Genomic DNA, 20859 nt, shown 5'->3' with positions numbered 1-20859 from the left:
ATAAATGATAGGGCTTACTAGCAAAGACAAGCTCAGACCAAAGCCTCAAGGCTCAGCACTCCCATGTAATATGGAAGACTGGCTCAGGAATCAAACATCAATGCTTCTGCTCATCTTTAATGATAACTCAGCAAGAAAAAAACAGCATTTTGAATCCCTGTCCATGGCACTGGGGCTGAAAGTAGATGATCTTTAATGTCCCTTCCAACCCAAAGCATTCTGTGATGCTGTGGTTCTGTGATTCTGTACTCTGAAGCACAGCAAACTGTGTTTGTGCAGGGCCTAGCACAGGACCTGGTTTTGGCCTTCTGGGAATGCCATGCTCAAGGCTTAGAAGTGAAATCGGGAACGACAGAAGAGGAATGCAGAGGGATTGTCACTCGTCTCAAGCATTCAACAGTTTAATTTGCACAAAGAAGATTTAGATGGGATATTGGGAACCAGGAATTGCTGGCTGGGAGGGTGGGCAGGCCCTGGCACAGGGTGCCCAGAGCAGCTGTGGCTGCCCCTGGATCCCTGGGAGTGCCCAAGGCCAGGCTGGAACAATCTTATCTGGTGCAAGGAGTCCCTGCCCACAGCAGAGGCTGGAATGGGACAGTCCCCAAGGTCCCTTCCAACTAAACCATTCCATGATTCCACAAACACATCACTCTGACCTGGCTGACCTCAGCTAGGTGATGTGGAAGAAGCTGCAGGCAGGAGGATGTACATCATCTGTGCTGGTAACACATTTGTCAGGGTATCTGGAAGCTGTCGCTTATGCATAAAAAGTTCTCTGGAAAACAAGGCAGACATGATGATGCATTTTGCAGAAAATATGCCATAATTCAGGATGACCAAATGCAGCTCTCATGGCTAGAATTACACACGAATCTCAAAAATGTGAGTGATAAAAAGGGGAAGTGAAACATTATGTGCTAAATAAAGCACATGAAGGGGATTTACTGTAAACACACATTGATGAGCTCAGAGAACAAAGAACTGTGATTGCACAGGGATGAGATCCTGGAAAAACTTATCTAGCTCTCTGAAAATGAGAATTCAGTGATCATCCACAGTCAAGAACTGCCCATAAATTCCTCCATGAGGGCAAGAGAGGCAGCACCCACCCATGATCTCTGTGACCAGTGACCAGACCTGAGGGAATGACATGAAACTCTGTAAGGGCAGGGTTAGGTTGGAGATCAGGGAAAGGCTCTATCCCAGAGGGTGCTGGCACTGCCCAGGCTCCCCAGGGAATGGGCACGAGGCTGCCAGAGCTCCAGGAGCCTTTGGACAGCGCTGCCAGGGACGCACAGAGTGGGGTTGTTGGGGTGTCTGTGCAGGGCAGGAGCTGGACTGGGTGATCCTTGAGGGTCCCTTCCAGCTCAGATTATTCCTTGCTTCTATGATTCTAAGAAGGAACAGGGAATTAGTTATTGGTTATTACAGAAGGCAATGTGGGTTATTAAATAAAAACCCTCCTGCAAAAGATGTGGCAAAATCCACGTGGCAAATGTATTTTGAGCAGTGAAATCCCAGTAATCCTAATTTACTACAGTAAGAGTAGAAAGAGGAAAACAGATACTGTATTAGATAAACATCTGGTTTGCTGCCCTACGGCAGCTGGGTTAGTTGGAGATTTTTTTAATCCATATAAACAGTGCTAAATATCTCTACAGTTGTTAAAGTCATTGCACCCATGAAAACCCCTGGGAAGGTGATCAGCATACTTCAATTGTTATCCATCAGCTGTAGCAACGCTTGCCTAGACCTGAATTTCCGGCTAGGCTGGGCAGACAGGCTTGAGTAACTGCCTGGCTTTCACAATCCTCTCACGCCAGCAGAGTGGCAAGAAGCAGTTGCAGGTAAGGAATATTTGACAGTGGACAGAGGATGAGCAGGACTAAAGGCTGAAGTCTCAGCTGCTGTCCCAGTGCCATGGAGAGGTGTGTGCTGTCTCTGACAGGGCTCTCTCCAGTGAGTACCTGATGCAGACTTGCCCAGCAGAGCAAGCTGCAAGCTGTTCACGGCAGCCTGGAGGACTCCAGTGAGCACAAAGACTTCATTTCACCCCAATGTCATGCTGGTTCTGTCAAATGATTCATGACTCGAACTCCACTGCCTCTGAGGCAGCTTCCTCAGAGCTGCACCTCCCAAACTGGCCAAGAACAGCCCCACGCCAACAGACCCAAGAAACAGGGGTGGTACTATCAGAGGAAGTTTAAGAATGAGATGCTGAATCCGTGCAGTTACTCTGTGATAACAGGCCAGATGCAGCCACGCCCCTTCTCAGAGGGCTGGCAGATTTGCTGGAGTACTCTAGAAACTACCTAATACACACCAGTTATTCTCCAACCAGAGAAAAACACTCTCTCCAAAACCCAACACCGATTTCCCAAAAGTAACAATTCTCACAGTGATTCACTTTTAAAATAAACTAACAAACAAAACAACAAGCCCTTTTTCTTTGTGTGTTATATTTATTATTCTTTTGGGAGGCACAATGAAAATTTCAGCTTCTGTTCTTTTCCCTTGCAGAACAGCAGGGTACAGGTTAATAGCCATCAATCTACAATCAATATATACTTCAGAAAGTCTCTGATTACATTTTCACATTTCCTGATAACAAAGGAGGCACATGTGCCAGACAGTGTCAGCAGCTGAAATAAGTTTAAGCAATACTTGCTTAAAAAGCTGCACTGACTGCTATTTTAAGGCAGGTTGGGTGAAAGTTTGTCAGGCAATTTCCTCAGGAAATGAAAATAATTTTGCCTACAGAAATACATTGATTGAAAAGAGGCTTTCAGAAAATACTTCATCAGTGTGAAATTATATTGATGATGCACTTCCTTTAGTTAGAAAGACATCAATGAATCTTTTTTGTTCAGAATTCTGACTTCTCAGTTGTTCCTTTACCTTGCAGGCAGCGATGCTCTGTCGTCAGAGGAGGCAGGTTGCAGGGGAATCAGCAGCTGAGGCCAGGCTGCAGTGCCCAGGAGGCTTCAGGCTGTGTTCTCAAGGAGCACAGCAATGCCTTGCCCACCGCCGATGCACGCCGACCCAACCGCGTACTTCCCACCACGGCGCCTGCTCAGAAACAGCAACAGGGGAGATGGGTTACCTGCAGGGAGCCACAGCAGCTCCTGCCCTGATTTTATGAGAGGTAGCCAGCTACCAACTGGGTGTCACCGAGGATGACGTTTTAGAATGTGTATGTTGTTAGTTCTCTAGTAAAATACCATGAAGTCTCAAGTGCTGTTGAAATATTTCTGAACAATGACTTTAGACATCATCTGATTCCAGCCCTTGCCAGAGGCAGAAACTTCTTCCACTAGACCCCACCTGAACATTTCTGGAGTAGTTTTTAAACTACCTGAACACTGCTGAGGTAGTTTTTAAAGGCTAGGTTTCCTACAGCTACACTCCAAGAAACAGATTTCTGCAAGGTGCAAATGATCTGAAGTTTCACGGCTGAGCACTAAGACAGTGTTGCAAGGACAAGCAAAGAGACACAGTAATCTCTGCCCTGAGAGGGAAAAACAAAGGAAGACTCAGATTAAAATGGTGCTAAGCATATCAAGCAAGCCAAAAGAGCCAGAATTTCTGAAAACAGGCTAAAGGAGAGAGAAGGTGTCAACAAAGTATTTTAAAGCACCCCCTTCCAGTAGCTAAAGGACTGGAGAGGGACTTCACACAAGGGCCTGGAGGGAAAGGGCAAGGGGGAATGGCTTCCACTGTCAGAGGATAGGGTTAGATGGGATATTGGGAAGGAATTCCTGGCTATGAGGATGGTGAGGCCCTGGCAGAGGGTGCCCAGAGCAGCTGTTCCATCCCTGTCAGTGTCCCAGGCCAGGTTGGACAGTGCTTGGAGCAGCATGGGACAGTGGAAGGTGTGCCTGGCCATGGCAGGGGGTGGGATGAGATGGTCTTTAAAGTCTCTTCCAACCCAGGCCATTCTAGGACTCCATGATTGTACTGAACACACCATGTTAAGAAGAGACTTTGCTCAAAGGCCATTTCAAAAAAAGGAAGCCTTCCCACAGGTTCCTGTGGGCTTGGATCAGATCTAGGTGAACTAACGAATCCGTCATGACAACAGGATGGAATGTGAGGCAAGTGCAGGACCTCCCCTGCAGCACAGAGTTGGCAAATTCCTACAGAAAGTGGCCCATTCCAGCCAGGAGAGTTTTAGGCTGGCTGACTGGAAGAGTTTAGTCACATGGTATCCGTGCTCAAAATCCATCCAGCAGGCATAAATCCATCCACCAGCAGTGCACCCGTGCTGAGCAGCTGCTGTCTGTGTGCATACCTTAATTCATGCACCAGGTGAGCTGTGATCCGTGAGCCAGAGGCCCCCAGAGGGTGGCCGATGGCGATGGCACCTCCGTTGACGTTGGTCTTCTCAGGGTCAAGGCCCAACACTTTTTCCACAGCCAGATACTGAGGTGCAAATGCCTCATTTACCTAAAGCACCGGAGAAAGGACAGAACTTTGAACACCAGCTTTCAGCAGCATGTGTGCAAACAAGATCAAATGAGGTGACCTGGTCCTCCAGGTCCTTTTGAGAGAAATGTTAAATGCTGTGCTTATAACAGCATGCTTAGCCAGCACACATCTGTCAATCCAACACAACTAAATTCAAACACTAAGCAAGTATGAGGTGTATTTTCCAAAAAAAAAAAAACTACAGTGTGTTCTGAGGCAGTGGGTCCATGAAGAGCCTGCTGCTCTGACAGAAGAAGGCCTTGTTCACACGTATCACTAATTAAAAATGTGAGCAGTCCAGCCAAGGGAGTAAAACGTCATGTCACATGAGGGTATTTTTGTTCCACGGAATGCGATCACACCATTTCCAGTGTCCACGTGCCTGGGATTTTTGTAGTGACTGTGCAGCAGAAACTGGATGGACAGAGGTCAGGCAGGCTCCTGACAGGCAAGAACACCTACATGGCATGAGTGGAATCCTTCTACTAAAAAGATCAGGGGTAAAATCACTGCTCCTGTAAAAACATCTCACCTCTACCAAATCCATATCCTTCAGGGTCAGTCCTGCCTTCTTCAAAACCTCTGTAATTGCAGGTACAGGGCCTGTTCGGAAATCATATGCAGTTAGTTAAATAAAAAAATTACTAAATTAAGTATTAGAAACTTGTTTTATATCGGGCAAATTTATAAAGCCTCATGAGAACCCCTCCCACGAGCCTCTGTGCAGACAATGAATTCTGGATATGTCACTCACCTGCTTTATTAGGTGGTAAGAGAGCTCCTAAACCTCAAAACTACCTGGTCTCTTTGCCAACATACAGCCAGGGAAAGCTAAGAGTGTCACTACTGCTGCACACAGAGCTTTTGAGTCAAGAGAAGTGGCAGTCCCCAGGTATGTAAAACAACTTCACAATGGTTTTGAGGCATTCTCCTTCCCAGTACTCTTGGTTCCACTTATCTTTCCTCACAACTTGCAGCCTCCAGGGAAACAAAATAGGAAAAATACAGGCTGCTCTGGACTTTTCTGCTCATGCGCTCAGTTATGGGTAATGCTGTTTTGGTGTTCTTAATAGATCTGAAAATCTTCTAGTAAAAAGCTAAACATTTAATTAGTTTATTCCTAACAATTAAATGCTCCCTCAAACCAGGTCTTGGACAACTGAAGAAAGTACAGTTTTTGGGTTTCAGACTAGTAAGAGTTTGGCAACAATACTGTCCTCTGGAAGAAAGCTGCCTTCTATAACCTAATATAAACTACTAAGGAAAATTAATCCCAAACACAGCTACCTAAGGAAAAACACACTCAAAGAGAATTTGGAAGGGTTAATCAGGTACGTGCCTGTAGGAGAAACATACTGAGATGTTGGGTGGTGGCTGATCATTCAGCTCTAAAACATCAACAATCCTAAATGCTATCACACCGCCAAAAAATGGTGTTGAAAACACAGAGCTTTTATCAAAGAATAAAAACATAAAAATAAGTAAATTACCAAAGAGACAGAAAAATTAAAAGAAGAAAGGGGCGAGTTCAGAGCTCAGTGGAGTTTCAGGGAGCCCCAGGCAGCTTAACACCAGACTAAGTGCATCTTATTAGGGAAGTATTTTAGTATGCCTGTTACGCATGAGAGTAATGGGAAGGTCTCATGTGGACAACACAAAGACCCCTAATGACAGCCAAGTAAACTTTTCTCCCTCTCTCTCTTTTTTAAAACAATGAATTCCCTCACTGAACACTGTGAGACAGGACTTGCTATCAGTATGTGAAAGGACAGTGGCTCAGACTGAGTTGCTGTTTGTCAGATCTGCTGCTGCCATGTCGATGAATCTCATCTTTTCTCTCTGAGCAGCTGGGGACAAGCTGTGGTGTGAAGGAGTTGGGATACTAAGTGAGCCTCCATATGATTTATGAAGTTTTTAAACGAGCTAGAAGAGCTGTCTGAACTAGAGAGAATGGGCTGGTTTAGGAAGCACAATGCCAGCACAATGTCTAGAGAAGAAAACCCTCCCTCCATGTTTGCTTTGAAGGCTGTGTCAGCGAGGCAGTCTGACCAGGAAAACAAATCTGACAATGCCTCATTTGCATTTCTACTGACACACAGAACCTGCCAACAACAGCTCCTCTGAACAGAACACAGAGAAGAAAAGCATTGCTGGGATACAATGCTGTCTGCAAACTAAAGCGAAGGAAAAATCCTGTGGTGTCTGGATTGGCTTTGAGGGACCGTTTGCACTAAGAGATACCTAATGAGGAAACAGAAAATATGGGACTAAAGCAACCAAGAAAGGGTTTGGTTTTCCAAGTAATACCTGAACAGATGCATATCCTGGGATCCAAGCAGCTTGAGCCACTGAGTAACTGCTGAAAGGTTACACTACTCCATCAGCAAGAGCTGAGGAAGGCAACTGAGTTACACATTTCAGCAAGGGATTTAGAGTTTACAGCAAATGAAAGTGAATTTTAGGAGAAAATGGTTTTTAAAAAATGTCTGAGTGTTTGTTTTCTTGACTAAAAGAGACAGTAAAAAAGGGGAAGAAAGAAGAGCCTGGGGGACTATGCTCCTGCTATTACTGTGGGTCAGACACTGCCATACTGAGGAGCAGATCTGTCCCTCTGCACAACAGGGATGGACTGACACAGCGGGATGGACAGCAGGGCACACAAACACCTTCAGAGCCACCAGCCTCAGCACAGTGGGGCATCCTTTCCTTTCCTTTCCTTTAGAATGCCCATGACAAGAACATTTTAGTGCTGTTTGATGCCATAAAATGATGTGCTTTACTGCAACTTACCAATGCCCATGATGGAAGGGTCACAGCCAGCTGAGTGATAAGCTACTACTCTTGCCAGAGGAGTAAGACTGTGCTTTTTAAGTGCTGATTCACTGGCAATGATGACTGCTCCAGCTCCATCACACACACCCTAGCAGTAAGAGAGAAGCATTCTTAGTGAGAAAATACAAAGATACAAAAAAAATCCTCATACTCTTGAAACCAAACCCCCAAAAGGGGCTTGAGTCTAAGTTACTAGAATTAACATTTAACAATGCTTCTTCAAAACAACAAAAAACAATCTTGGGGAAAGAAAGGTAAATATGGATAAACGTTTCATGAATTCCAATGTGTTAGAAAAGAAAAATAAGTCTTCCCTGCATTGGAAATATGATTCTGCTGACTTGCAAGAACATTGTTAATAATGGATAATGTATGTGCTATTAATTATAAAAGATACTTTACAGACACCCACACTTAACTGTGGCTATGATCTATTTTAGGCATGAATTCAGACTCTATGATCACAGCACTCGGTCTGGCCCAAAGAACTTTAATCAATTAATTAAGATAATGACCGTGAGAGGAGCAGTCCACAATGACATGCTGCTAAACACTGAGTATATTCTGGGTAAGAGCAAAATGTGGTTTGGGGGAGAGAGGGCAGTAGCTGTGGTACAAAGATAAACAGCAGCAGTATGCCCACTAAAAAAGGTTTAAAGCAAGTAAGTTCAGTTACCACTGCCCCCCAAAAAATGTTGAGTGGCTACACAGCCACTGCAGCCACCAACTGTACAACTCAAGGCTGATGAGGAAATGCCAATGCTTCAGTGCAGTATCAGTGGCAGCCCACAGAACCCAATTTAGGACTTAGGAGCTGACTGAAGGATCTCCTGGCACCTGCCAGGATCACCTGGCACGGGGCTGGGAGAGTCAGCTGGGGCATTTAGCTGCAGAATTAGAAGTCATTTTTGTCAGGAGACACCAGTGACAGCCAACTCAGTGAGAGGTAAAAACAGTGGCAATAAATTTGGAGAACCACAGAGGGGACACGTGCCCAACCCAAGGGTCTGATGCACTCACTGAAGCATTCCCAGCCGTGACTGTTCCATCCTTTTTAAAGACACATGGGAGTTTTGTCAGCTGTTCCATGGTGGTCTGGGGTTTGGGGTGCTCGTCCTTTTGCATGCTTTCTTTACCCTTTTTGGTCTTCACTTCAATTGGTGCCATCTCAGCTTTAAAGTAGCCAGCATCATTAGCTGCAACCACAAAAAGGAAACATCTAGATAAAAACATCAAGATGATTGCCCAGCATGACCAATAATCATATTTTCATGTGCACACAGCTTCCTGCTCTATTCAAACCATAAGTTCAGGGACAGCAACACTTATGCCTTATTTTGTTTAGCTATTGTTGGGATTTTTTGTCATTTTAAGAAATTGGGCAAAAACTGTAGAAGTACGCTCTCAAACTTCTCCAAAGAAAGACTCAAATATTGAAATTTTATTTCAGGTTTAAACAGCTGAACTCTTTCTGGTGGTTTTTTTTTGGGTTTTTTTTGGGTTTTTTTTGTTTTTTTTGTTTTTTTTTTTTTTTGTGTGTAAACTGCTAGGTTTATTTTAGGACATATTCCCCTTTATTGACGCTTCATTTTACAGCTCTGTCATTTCTCATATGGTCAAGATGTAAATCTCACTCAGAGAGGAACGTGCAAAAAATCTCGACCCACACTGTTTCTGTTGATAAGATACTGTATATCAATCAAAATCCTGTTCAAGGTGATCCTCCAAAGGCTCTCATTGTCAAGCCAGGATCTCAGAATGGGATTCAGCTGCCTAAACAACCTAAAACAATTCAAATCATTGTCGGTAGCTAAGATGCCCAAAAAAGCATCTGGCCAGATTGCCTAATATAACATGAGACAGAGATTTAAAACTAAGGCACTGAAATTGTCAGATCTGATGTCGTTTAGCTACCTCTGGGCTTCTCAATAAATTCCTCAAAACTTTTTTCTTTCCTGATTACACATAGGGCTCTCTCTTTACTGTGGGGTCCTACAGGCAGAAATAAAAACAGCAAGGTAAAATCCTAGAAAACAAGAAACACAGTTTCTAGCAAAGGCTCCAGGAATGGCAGGAGTTAGGTAACAAGAGGAACAAGCAGGAAGGGTAATAAACGATGAAGAAAAGTTACAAAAAGCACTTCTACAGCCATTAGAAAAAATTAAAAATCTTCCTTCAAGAGTGCAGCTGTTAAAATGCACCATCATTAGAATATAAAACCATGCTTAGATCTTTCCTTCTTATATTCAACTTTGGCCTGAAATGTATGTTGAGTCCCAGGATGGCCACTGCACATTCCACTGGATTTTAGCCTAAACTTCACAGTAACTGAGTCACAGAAACCTGGGATGGTTTGGGTTGGAAGGGACACTAAAGTCCATCTTGCTCCAACTCCCTCCAATGGGCAGGACACCTTCCACTAACCCAGGGTGCTCCAAGCCCTGTCCAGCCTGGCCTTGGACACTTCCAGGGATGCAGGGGCAGCCCCAGCTGCTCCGGGCACCCTGTGCCAGGGCCTGCCCACCCTCCCAGTCAGCAATTCCTGGTTCCCAATATCCCATCTGTGCCTGCCCTCTGGCAGTGGCAGCCACTGCCTGTGTGCTGTCCCTGCATGCCTTGTCCCCAGTCCCTCTGCAGCTCTCCTGGAGCCCCTTGAGGCCCTGGCAGGGGCTCTGAGCTCTCCCTGGAGCCTTCTCTTGTGCAGCTGCACAGCCCCAGCTCTGCCAGGCTGGCTCCAGAGCAGAGGGGCTCCAGCCCTGGCAGCAGCTCCGGGGCCTCCTCTGGGCTGGCTCCAGCAGCTCCACGTCCTTCTTACGTTGGAGGCCCAGAGCTGAATGCCTCTCAATTATGGTTTTGGGCACGTAAACCAGCCAGAGAACAGTTTAAAACACAGCTCCTGAACAAATATTCCCTCTTCAGATTCCATGTGCTCTGATTGTTCAAGCATTCAAGAAAAACATTCAATTTGCAAAAGAAAGCAGAAGGATTTAGATGAATTACAGCACATGCTGGCACACAAGGAGGATGTGGGTCACTTTGGGAGACTGCTCTGCCGTGCAGAAAAAAGAAAGAAGTGCAGTCAGCCATGCCTGGGACAATGCTGCATCCCACCAGAGGGGCACCAACAAATGACATTCACCAACATGAATCCTGCTCAGGCAGGGGCTGACCTGCGACTGGGCAGTGGTGTTTGCTGCCTCAACAGCTATGGAATGTCCCAGAGGAAGGCACAGGAAGGCAGTGGAAAGATGCTCCCACTAAAGCTTCTAAGGGGTTCAACACCTCACAGCATACTTTCAAAGTCAACCCCCGCAAGAGCGCATCATTTGAACCATGGGGGGCCAACAAAATCACAAATTACAGCATGCAAACAGAAGGACAAGAGCACCAAGAGTCTGAGAAAACCTTAGAACACTTTGAATCAATGCTCAGAGCTGACTAGACTTGAAACTAGTGTCACATAAACACTTCCACTCCTGGACTCACTCACCAGCTTTGCACCTCTGCTGGGTTTTGAGCGCGTAGCGGTCGCAGTCCTCCCGGGAGATGCTGTATTTTGCAGCCAGATTCTCAGCTGTCACTGCCATAGGTATTTTAACATGTGTATCTGTTAGGGCTTCCCACAACGTGTCTTCCAGCTGCACGGAACAAGGGAAGAAGAAAATCAGAAAGCAGGGCAATAGTATATTTATTGCTGACAGCTTCTAACTGTTCAGCAGTCTCTTAGAAACTAATGGCTCTTGGTAGAATTAATTCAGGTTACCTACAGATAATTTACTGATTTATTAGAATGAACACACTGAAAAACAGTGTGCAAGGTCTTGTGTGCTATTCTAATTAAATCTCCATTGCGCTCTAGTGCAATTCTTTCCACTCACACGTGGCCCCAAGAGGCTTGGGGAAAGCTTTAAAAATAGATTTTTAGTATTTCAGCTTCTGTTTTAATTATCTATTAGAGCCCTGTGAGCAAACTTCCTGGTTGCTAGGAAGGAAATGGGAGGCACTGTGAGAGGGCACAACAGCCTACTGATTCTTTAGCTCTTTCTCTACTGTCAGGTAAAATCCCCTTACCAGAGTCAAAGGTTTCTGAGGGTATAACATCTCAGGGACGAAGACGCCCAAGTCTACCTTCACTCAACCTGATAAAGGCAAGCCCAGTCAGTTCAGATGGGTTTTGTTATCTCTGTCAGCAGTAAAGTTCTGCAAGAGAACCCATCCATTCACCTGTCACTGTGTAATTCAGTTACCTTTATGGTAAGAACACAGGTGCACCTACTTGGTGTATCAGCAACTTTGTGAAGGTGCTGTCTGTAGGACCTGTGCCACACAAGAACAGAATCAAGGACATCATATTCACCATCTTCACAATGGAAATACAGTGTGGGAAAAAACCCCAAAGGCCTGAAACACTGAAATATCATAATTTTGCATTTTGATGTCAGTTATGACCTACTGAGTAAGTGGTGGCATGTTACTGATTTGTCCTGCTGCACATTTCCCACAGTATTCACTTAGGACCCATCTTCAGAAGAAAATATAAAGATAAATTACTTGTCAATAGATTTAACTTCAAGGTTCCACTTTGAAATTGAGAGATGCTCACAGCTTGGAGGTATACATGCTCTTTACCAGTCCATCTACCTACTGCCAACATTACTTGCCTTGCCTGAACTCTGTGTGCCTCCACTTCACAGACATTTTGTACGTAGTACTTGCACAGGATGTACTAAGCGAACAAAATTTTGTGTCCAAGAGTTTATTGGCATGTTTAACTCAAAAACGGTTTTGAAAAAGCTGGAAAACTGGCACACTTCACCAAATGGCCTGAACCTACTGTTTTGATACTCTCTGAATACTAGATAAATGCTTTAAACTACGAAGTCTGGATCTAATCTCCAATAATTTCATTTGCAAGGATTTAGTGCCTACAATCCTGATACTAAACAATGCTTTGCTTACAGAGCGAAGGTAGTACCTTGAGTTCTGCTCCTAATCTGGTTCCGAACCGAACCTTTCGAACTGCGTAAGGAGCCTGGCTCATGCTTTCAGCTCCACCACACAGAACAACTTCTGACTCATTCAGGCAAATTTCCTGTTAACACAGTAAAACAAAACACATCTAGGATTTAGCTGGCTGTTTCAGTGAGAAAATAACAACTGTTTTGAAAGAAGTGGTTGTCACCTGCAAAGCAACCAACGTAGAATGAATCCAGACTTAGCCATGTGTGCGTATGTATGAAGGGTTTACCCTTCTGTTAATGGTGGGGTCTGTCTCCTTCATGCCACATCCCTTTTTCTTCCTTTCACCAGAATGATTGTATCCATGAGGGAAAAAGAGAATATGGGTGTGTACACATGACAGAGCAGAGGAACAAAGACATCAGGCATCTGCATGCTTGTGTGGTTTGGTTCACAAATGGTTGTGCTTGTGGCTTTGAGCTCCTGCTCTTCTCAAAAGGAATACAAATTACTTTTCAAAGCCTGAAGTAAGACCTTACAATTTTAAAAAATGGGACATAATAATTTTAGAAGACAATAGCTAGGTAGCTGCCGAAGTAAGTACCCAAAACACACTAATTCATCAATGGCAAAGCACACGAAACCTAAAAGCCCCAATTCTTAAATGCACCATCAGAGCATTCAAAAATACTGCTTCCCTAAAATGCTTCACTGAGTTGGACTTTGAGGTTATTTATGAACTAGAATGAATAAAAATTAAATTACCCCAGAGAAACTGTGGCTGCTCCATCCCTGGAAGTCCAAGGCCAGGTTGGACGGGGCTTGGAGCAACCTGGGGTAGTGGAAGGTGTCCCTGCCCATGGTAGGGGGGTGGAACTGGGTGTCTTTTGATGTGCCTTCCAACCCAAACAGTTCCATGATTCTGTGATCTTGATGTGCATTTGAGATTTCTAGTTAGTAACCTGTATGTAGCAATATGTGCTGAGATGCTCCCTTCAGTTACTAAAAACTCTCTAAGTGCCTAAGCAGCACTGGCTGCATTGATGAAATGCCACCTTTGAAAAGGACCTCACCACCATACTTTGAACAAAGTGGTCACATTCTGCAGCAGATTTTTTTCAGTGTGGACAAAACCTGTGTATGGCCTTTGCAAAAATATTAGGAAAAACAGACAGGTGGATATTATTACAAACACGTAACCTTAACTCTACATTTTCCATATTTTTTCTTCTAGAGTATCAGACCTAAAATAATTCTTCAGCCAAGCAAAACCAAAAAAATCCCACACAATCAACAATCTGCTTGTTCAAGTATTCATAAAAGTAACGTATGAGCAAATGAAATAAAAATCCCAGTGCTCTGACTCAATGGTTTTGGCCAACTCCTCAAAGAGAAGTTGATTCTCTTCTATTTTAAAAGAAATGACACCATAAACTACTTAACCCACGAGAGGCTTGGACCTTTGAACAAAAGCATACTTTAAAAGCACAGGCTGCTGCTTCCACAGCTAGCCAGGTGAAAATGTAAACAATGAACAAGAGATGAAAGACTCCTGGAGTCCAGTTATTCCAGTCCATACAAACAGGATCGTGGGATGCAACTGCAGCACAGCTGAGCTCCGTTTCACCAGCTAACACTTGTTGCAGTCCTCATATTAAACTACAAATTACTACAATACTTGGATTTTGAGAACCCGCCACATAGTTGTGGTATGGTGGGTGGTGGCTGAGCTCCTGCAAAAGCTGTACTGGACAATAGAAATCTCTACCGAAAATCTGCATCAAGACTCATCCCAAACACAAAGGACATGTTTCTACATGTTAACAGTGTGAGAAAAGCCAGGACTGACACAGAAATACAGCTTTGTACCTGACAGCCATTGGCAATGGACTGGAAGCCAGATCCACAGAGCCTGTTGACAGTGAGGGCTGGAACAGATATGGGAACTCCCACACGCAAACCCACGTGTCTTGCAATGTAGATGGCATCTGAGGAGCTCTGCAGGCAGAACAGGAAAGAGGTTTTGTCACACTCTCGTTGGTTTGGAAAGCAAAAACAGTCTTGATAGAAAGTCAGAATGGTGTAATTGCATCCCTGACAGACGAAGGTGTATGTCAGCAGAAACCCTACCGCTCACCAGAAGCATTTTGATTCAGTTCAACAAAACGCCATCCTACAGGATCTGAAAGTGCCACTGTCTTAATATTCATTTTTAAAAAGTGTGTTAAGTCAGCAACTTTGTGGCTTTTTCCCCTTTATCCCTTATTTTCAAAACAGCACCCACACAGCAGGCTGACACAGGGGCAGATCCTGCCTGGCAAGCTGCAATTATTATAAGGTAAATTAATATTGCTCAGACTAACAGGGGAAGGCCTCCCAGAACCAGAGTGAACACGTATGCCCTTGGGGGACATGCCCTAAGCTAAAACATAAAGACAAAGTTCTGTGCATAGTGCAACAGTACTAATGTAAGTTCAGGAAAAGAAAATTAAAATGAATCAGGCCACTTCTGCTGAAGAAGGGGAGTTTGAAATAGTTACAGATTCACAGTTAATTAAACTTAATCAAACAATATCAATAAACCAGAATTAAAAAAAAATAATCTATTGGAATGGGGAAGTATGAGGCAAAGGAAAAGATATGTACTTTCAAAATCAAAAGAAACTTTATCAGGACATTGCTATTTTTTTGTGAAAGCACTACAAGAGATTTGAGTTCAGCAATGCTTTCCTAGGCCACAAACAGCTCTTACAAAATTGAAAAGCTGAAGAGAAGAGGCTTAGATGGTAGCTATAGGAGACAGAATAATTTAAAGCTGAAAATCCAAAGAAGGAATACTGTCTGTTTCTTTGTTTATTGTCCAAGTTCTCAGTTACTTGCTTCTTCTGCATCCTTGAAACATGCAGTGCAAATTAAAAGTCCACACCCTTAATAGTAATGGTGAAATCAGAATACAAAGCAAAAAAAGCTAGAAATGCTGTTTGCTGTCTTGCCTAAAACAAAGATCCTCATTTCTATGTGTGGGCAACTGCAGTTTTGCAATGCATACAACAGCTTCCTCCTCACAAGCTCTTTGGAAAAGACACGACTGTCCAAATGACTCTGCCAATCAACGCATGTACCCTTCCAGCTCACAAGAGAAATAGACTCAAATTGCTTACAGGCTTAACTCAGAAAGGGATTTATGCAACTCAGTGAAAAACACTGATCACCGAGTGACACAGCTCTAGCCATTAAAACAAGGGAAACGTCCCTGGCATTAGCAACTAACCAGTTAATTGATACATGCTTCTAGGAGGTCAGCTCGTCCTCGTTTAAACTACCTCTGGCACCGAAAAAAGCAAGCTAGGCCTTGCTCCCAACAGCACCACAAACCACACAGGATACATCCCTCAAGCACAAGCAAGAAACACTAGACTGCAAACTGCTACTGACCCCTTTTGCTTCCAGCCCTTTGGCTACGGGGCCACACCGAGGGTGCCTGGAGCAGCCCCGAGCGAGCAGCAGGTTTTCCAGGCTACCAACCTGCATGACGTTGCCCACGACGACGCTGTCGACGATCTCGGGGGGGACCTTGCCCGCGGCCAGCGCGGCTCGAGCGGCATGCTCCGTCAGGTCGGTGGCCGAGAAATCCTTGAGCAGCCCCCCGTAAGTGCCGAAGGGAGTGCGCTTGGCTGCCACGATGAACACACCTGCGGCGGGGGCAGAAATGACCCGCGGTGAACACACCCACAGCGGGGGCAGAAACTACCCACAGGCACAGCGCCTCGCACACGGGGGGAGCGCCCAGCCAGCCTCCAGCGGGTGACACCCCAGATTCACACGGAGCTTTGCAAGGACAGGCAACACGAACACATCCAGATGAATGGAGCAGCGGTGCTTTAGACTGGGAAGGCGTGAGGAATTAACGGTCAGAAAGAAAAGCGGGGAAGATTCTTGAAATGCCCCTGCTCCACAGCGAGGTTTGACAACAAAGTAAGGTTGGATACAAATGTGGAGTTGGAGTGCGCTGCAATATGCATCAAAAATTAGTGCTAAGACACTAAAAGCATGACAGAAACATCTAGGAAATCCTGTAGTAGACACCTGTGAAAAAATCAGATAAGGAACAGTGCTTTCAGCAGAGGCCATTCCCTCATCCTAGAAAAATCAGCAGATTTTTGGTTTATATGCAGAAACAGTTTCCACAAAAAAAAAAAAAAAAAAAAAAAAAAAAAAAAAATCCCAAACCAAACAATAGAGCACAACCCCCCCCACCCAGAGACACTTTTTATATGCATTTCAATTTTGAGTACTTTAGATTAAGATGACAAACATTACCTAACCAAAAAATTCATGCTCCCACCACCAGAAATATATATGCCACTAAACTGCTTTAGCATGAATTTTCTGGTTTCTGAGAAGAAAATTCAGTTTTTACTAGGCAGGAGACCACATGCAAGCACTTGTGTACAAATGCAAGGGCCAGGAGCAGTAGATACAAATTCCAGCTCAGGGGCAGCCATCTCTGAACCAAAGCAAACATCTCCTAGCTGCCTGTCACACTGGCTCTCTGCTCCCACGTGCAGAAAAACAAGTGGGAGGCAGGCTGTGAACTTTCCCCCAGTTGAACCGTATCACTCACAACCCCCTTTTCCACAGCTCCCATCAAACACCCAGCTATTTTAGGTAACACTGCAGGGAGACATACAGACCTAAGAACGCAGACAAATGAAAATGCCTGCTCATTAAGCTGCTCCTGAGCACTGATTTTGGGTCACCTGATCCGTGTTTACTTGGCAGTTTTGTCAGAGAGAGGTGCTCCTCCATCTCGCATGTATTTGCTCCCCAGGCTGCATGACGGCTAGAAAAGGACATTCCAAACTGGCCAAGGTCAAGGTTCCCCACTGACAAGGACCTGAACACAGTGTAGAGATCTAAAATGTGCAGGGAGGATGCTCAGACTCATATCACAGAATGGGTTGGGTTGGAAGGGACTTTAAGGATCATCCAGTTCCAAGCCCCCTGCCATGGGCAGGGACACATTCCACTGTGCTAGGCTGCTCCATGCCTCATCCAGCCTGGCCTTGGACACTTCCAGGGATCCAGGGACAGCCACAGCTGCTCTGGGCACCCTGTGCCAGTGGCTCACATCATGGCAAAGCATTTCTTCCCAATACCCAAGCTAAAATCTCCCTCCCCAGCATATCTTTCCTTCAGCAAACCAGGCCTTGACACTCATATTCTTCACCACTCCTCCCATCCACTGATTCCCTGCCTCCTCCAAATTGAGCCAACCCTGATTACAAAGCCTTGCTGCAGACCAGCCTGGGTACCTGACCAAGCTAAGAGAACTCTTTCTCCTCCCTCTTGGCCAGGTTGTCAGTTATCCACATTGTTTGTTCAGTCACACCCACCGTGGCATTGCCTCACGAGCAGTCCAGGGGCAAGGATGGAACTTTGCCCTTAAACATTCCTTTCACATCAACACCACCTCTCCCTCTTCCACTTCCCAACAGCACCACTTCCCAACAGGGCCAATAAACCAGGGCAGGTCACACAACAGAGGCAGCTGAACACCAACTCAGCAGAACATGAGGGCCTCATTTTCACCTGGATCAGTTCTGTGCCCAAGTTCACCTTCTGGCTGCTCAACAAAACAGTAACTCAAGACTCAGAGAGAAGACTGGACAGAACCAGTGCGAGAAGATTAAGAAGCAGCAGCACAGCCTGTGTTACGTTGAATTAACCTGGACACAGACACTCCCTTAGGGTACATAACTCCACACAGCCTGCCAAATTTTGCTTGACTGGAGAGGCACTTACAGATGCTACCCCCTCCCCAGAATTTCAGGAGAGGCAACAAGGGGTGGCTGAAGTCCTGAGTGAAAAAGGACTCTTTGTCCTTTGACAACTCTTCCTAAGTTTCCATTAATTAGCTCTGTCCTACATTATCAGAGAAAGATTCCAGAGTATCTGCAATTTTCCAAGTTGAAAAACATTGCATGAGAGCAGAATAGTACCAAAAGCAGAGAGAACTGAAAACTTTTGGGGAAAGAAAGCCAAGATCACTCTGACTCCTTACCAAACACTGTATTTGAGACATCTTTTAGACTGGTTTTGTTAACCACTTGCTGCCAAACAGGGAACTGAAACTCTATTTAATCCTCCAACATATCTCAAATGCACTTGATATGAAAATAATTCTTCATCAGATCCTATTTTGAAAGCCTAGAAAACAACCAGTAACATAAAAAAAGAAAGTCAAGAAGCAAGAATGGTATATGGAAGTGTTATGTATTGAGATAAGAGAAAATCCTGCAGCGGGCACAGAAAACTACAATCAAAACCAAAAATCAAACTATTATGGGCAAGGTGCCCTCTGTGCTATCCAGCTCAGCAAAACCATCAGAATTAATACAATACTGACTACACAGGCCTTAGCACTGCAGTCTCACACCATGACTGACATGTATGTTATTATTTAGGTACAGTCTGTCAAGTAGCAAAATGCTGTCAAATAGATAAAAAGCCCTATTGCAATAAATTTTAATTTTGTTTTCATACAAGAGCAGGTCTTAAAAGGTGCATTTACCTCATATTTAAGAGTTACAGAATTTAAACAATGTAGAGCACAAATTATTTCTTTGCACCAAACACTTTTAGGAGCTGTGGCAACTTAAGGAGTTTATCCTGCACTATCAGGCAGGGCCTGGATGTGACAAACTCCCTGTCACTGACAATTCAGGTGTCACTGAGAGTCACTGCATGTAAACAGAGAATCACAGAATTACAGAATCATCTGTGTTCTAAAAGATTTCTAAGACTTCTAAGATCATGGAATCCAACCATTCCCCAGCACTGCCCAGGCCACCACTGACCCACGCTTCCCAAGTGCCACATCAACACAGCTTTTAAATCCCTCCAGGGATGGGGACTCCACCACTGCCCTGGACAGCCCTTTCCATGGAGAAATTGCTCCTGATACACAATTCGGATTCCTAGTTACATGACAGACACGCACCCTTTGCCATGAGTTTGCTTGCAGCACAACTGACTCGAGCATGCAGGGAGCCAAGCACTGAATTACTGCAGAAAACAGTGCTGGACACAGAGGCTGTGACTGACACTCTCCGACCCCCTCCCCACCCTGGGCTCCCCATTCCCATCCCCTGACCACATTCCCACTCACTGAACCCCATTCTCACCCTCTGACAACATTCTCAGCCCCAACCACATTCCCACTCTCCGAACCCCGTTCTCACTCTCTGAACCCATTCCCACTCTCTGAACCCCATTCCCAATCTCTGAACCCCATTCCCACTCTCTGAACCCCATTCTTACCCTCTGAACCCCATTCCCACTCTCTGAACCCCATTCCCACTCTCTGAACCCCATTCCCACTCTCAAGCCCGTTCCCACTCTCTGAACCCCATTCCCACTCTCTGAACCCCATTCCCACTCTCTGAACCCATTCCCACTCTCTGAACCCCATTCCCACTCTGAACCCCATTCCCACTCTCAAGCCCGTTCCCACTCTCTGAACCCCATTCCCACTCTGAACCCCATTCCCACTCTCTGAACCCATTCCCACTCTCTGAACCCCATTCTCACTCTCTGAACCCCGTTCCCACTCTCTGAACCCCGTTCCCACTCTCTGAACCCATTCCCACTCTGAACCCCATTCCCACTCTCTGAACCCATTCCCTCTCTCTGAACCCCATTCCCACTCTGAACCCCATTCCCACTCTCTGAACCCATTCCCACCCTCTGAACCCCATTCCCACTCTCTGAACCCGTTCCCACTCTCTGAACCCATTCCCACCCTCTGAACCCCATTCCCACTCTCTGAACCCGTTCCCACTCTCTGAACCCGTTCCCACTCTCTGAACCCCATTCCCACTCTCTGAACCCATTCCCACTCTCTGAACCCCATTCCCACTCTCCGAACCCCGTTCTCACTCTCTGAACCCATTCCCACTCTCTGAACCCCATTCCCACTCTCTGAACCCATTCCCACTCTCTGAACCCCATTCCCACCCTACGACGATCATTCCCACCCTCTGCACCTCATTCCCACGCTCTGACCCCACGCAGCCCGGTGTTTTTGGCAAGTCCCTAATTACTTCCAGCTGTCTGGCCGAGCAGGCACGGAGATCCCCCGGGAGGCACGGGAACGGCTCTCGGGGGGCTCCGCTTTGTAATTCCTGCGGGCCCCACGAGCTGCCTCGCTTTGGAGGCCCCTACAGCGTCCAAGCCGCGACCGCCCGCCCTCAGGAGCCCCTCAGGGAGCCCGGGATCCGCGGCGGGACGGGATCCTCACCCCTCAGCAGCGCCATGGCCACACCGCGCCCGGCCCAGTGCCGCCGCCCGCCTGCTCCGCACATTCGCCACGCTGCGGGCGGAAGGGGCGGCCGGCAGGCAATTCAAATAAAGTAATTTCCTACGCGTAATTTTAGCTGTTTGATAAATTTATTTTAAATTTGGGGGTTCTTTTGTTTGTTCGTTTTTATATTTTGCTTCTGTTTGGTTCGATTTTTTTTTTTTTTTTTCCCCGTGCGGTTTTGGCGAATCGGCGGCGGGGGGCGCGGGGTCGGGCGGCGGAGTCTGAGGGGAGAGGCT

At 45.6% G+C, this 20859-nt stretch overlaps 1 protein-coding gene across 1 annotated transcript; it reads right to left on the bottom strand.

Annotated features, from left to right (window-relative positions):
- Nucleotides 1-2442: 2442 nt before the first annotated feature.
- On the bottom strand, nt 2443-20691 carry ACAA2 (acetyl-CoA acyltransferase 2). Its single transcript, XM_068177443.1, has 10 exons — nt 20561-20691; nt 15784-15950; nt 14128-14256; nt 12275-12391; nt 10790-10937; nt 8320-8495; nt 7258-7387; nt 5000-5070; nt 4292-4446; nt 2443-3069 (listed from the first exon to the last, which is right to left on the bottom strand). The coding sequence occupies exons 1-10, from the start codon at nt 20622-20624 to the stop codon at nt 2985-2987; spliced, it is 1242 nt and encodes a 413-aa protein (XP_068033544.1). The 5' UTR covers nt 20625-20691; the 3' UTR covers nt 2443-2984.
- Between the last annotated feature and the right edge of the window lie 168 nt (nt 20692-20859).

The sequence above is a fragment of the Anomalospiza imberbis genome, chromosome Z, assembly GCF_031753505.1.
Source record: "Anomalospiza imberbis isolate Cuckoo-Finch-1a 21T00152 chromosome Z, ASM3175350v1, whole genome shotgun sequence".
Classification (NCBI taxonomy): domain Eukaryota; kingdom Metazoa; phylum Chordata; class Aves; order Passeriformes; family Viduidae; genus Anomalospiza; species Anomalospiza imberbis.
This window is presented reverse-complemented; position numbering and strand designations above follow the sequence as displayed.

What these genes read in the sequence shown, in the direction of transcription:
- ACAA2 (XM_068177443.1), bottom strand. Translation starts at nt 20,624, where the DNA reads ATGTGCGGAGCAGGCGGGCGGCGGCACTGGGCCGGGCGCGGTGTGGCC. An exon ending in TCGTGGGCAACGTCATGCAG is followed by an intron (nt 14,257 to 15,783) that starts GTTGGTAGCCTG and finishes TTCTGCCTGCAG; the next exon opens with AGCTCCTCAGATGCCATCTA. An exon ending in GATTAGGAGCAGAACTCAAG is followed by an intron (nt 10,938 to 12,274) that starts GTACTACCTTCG and finishes TGTTCCGTGCAG; the next exon opens with CTGGAAGACACGTTGTGGGA.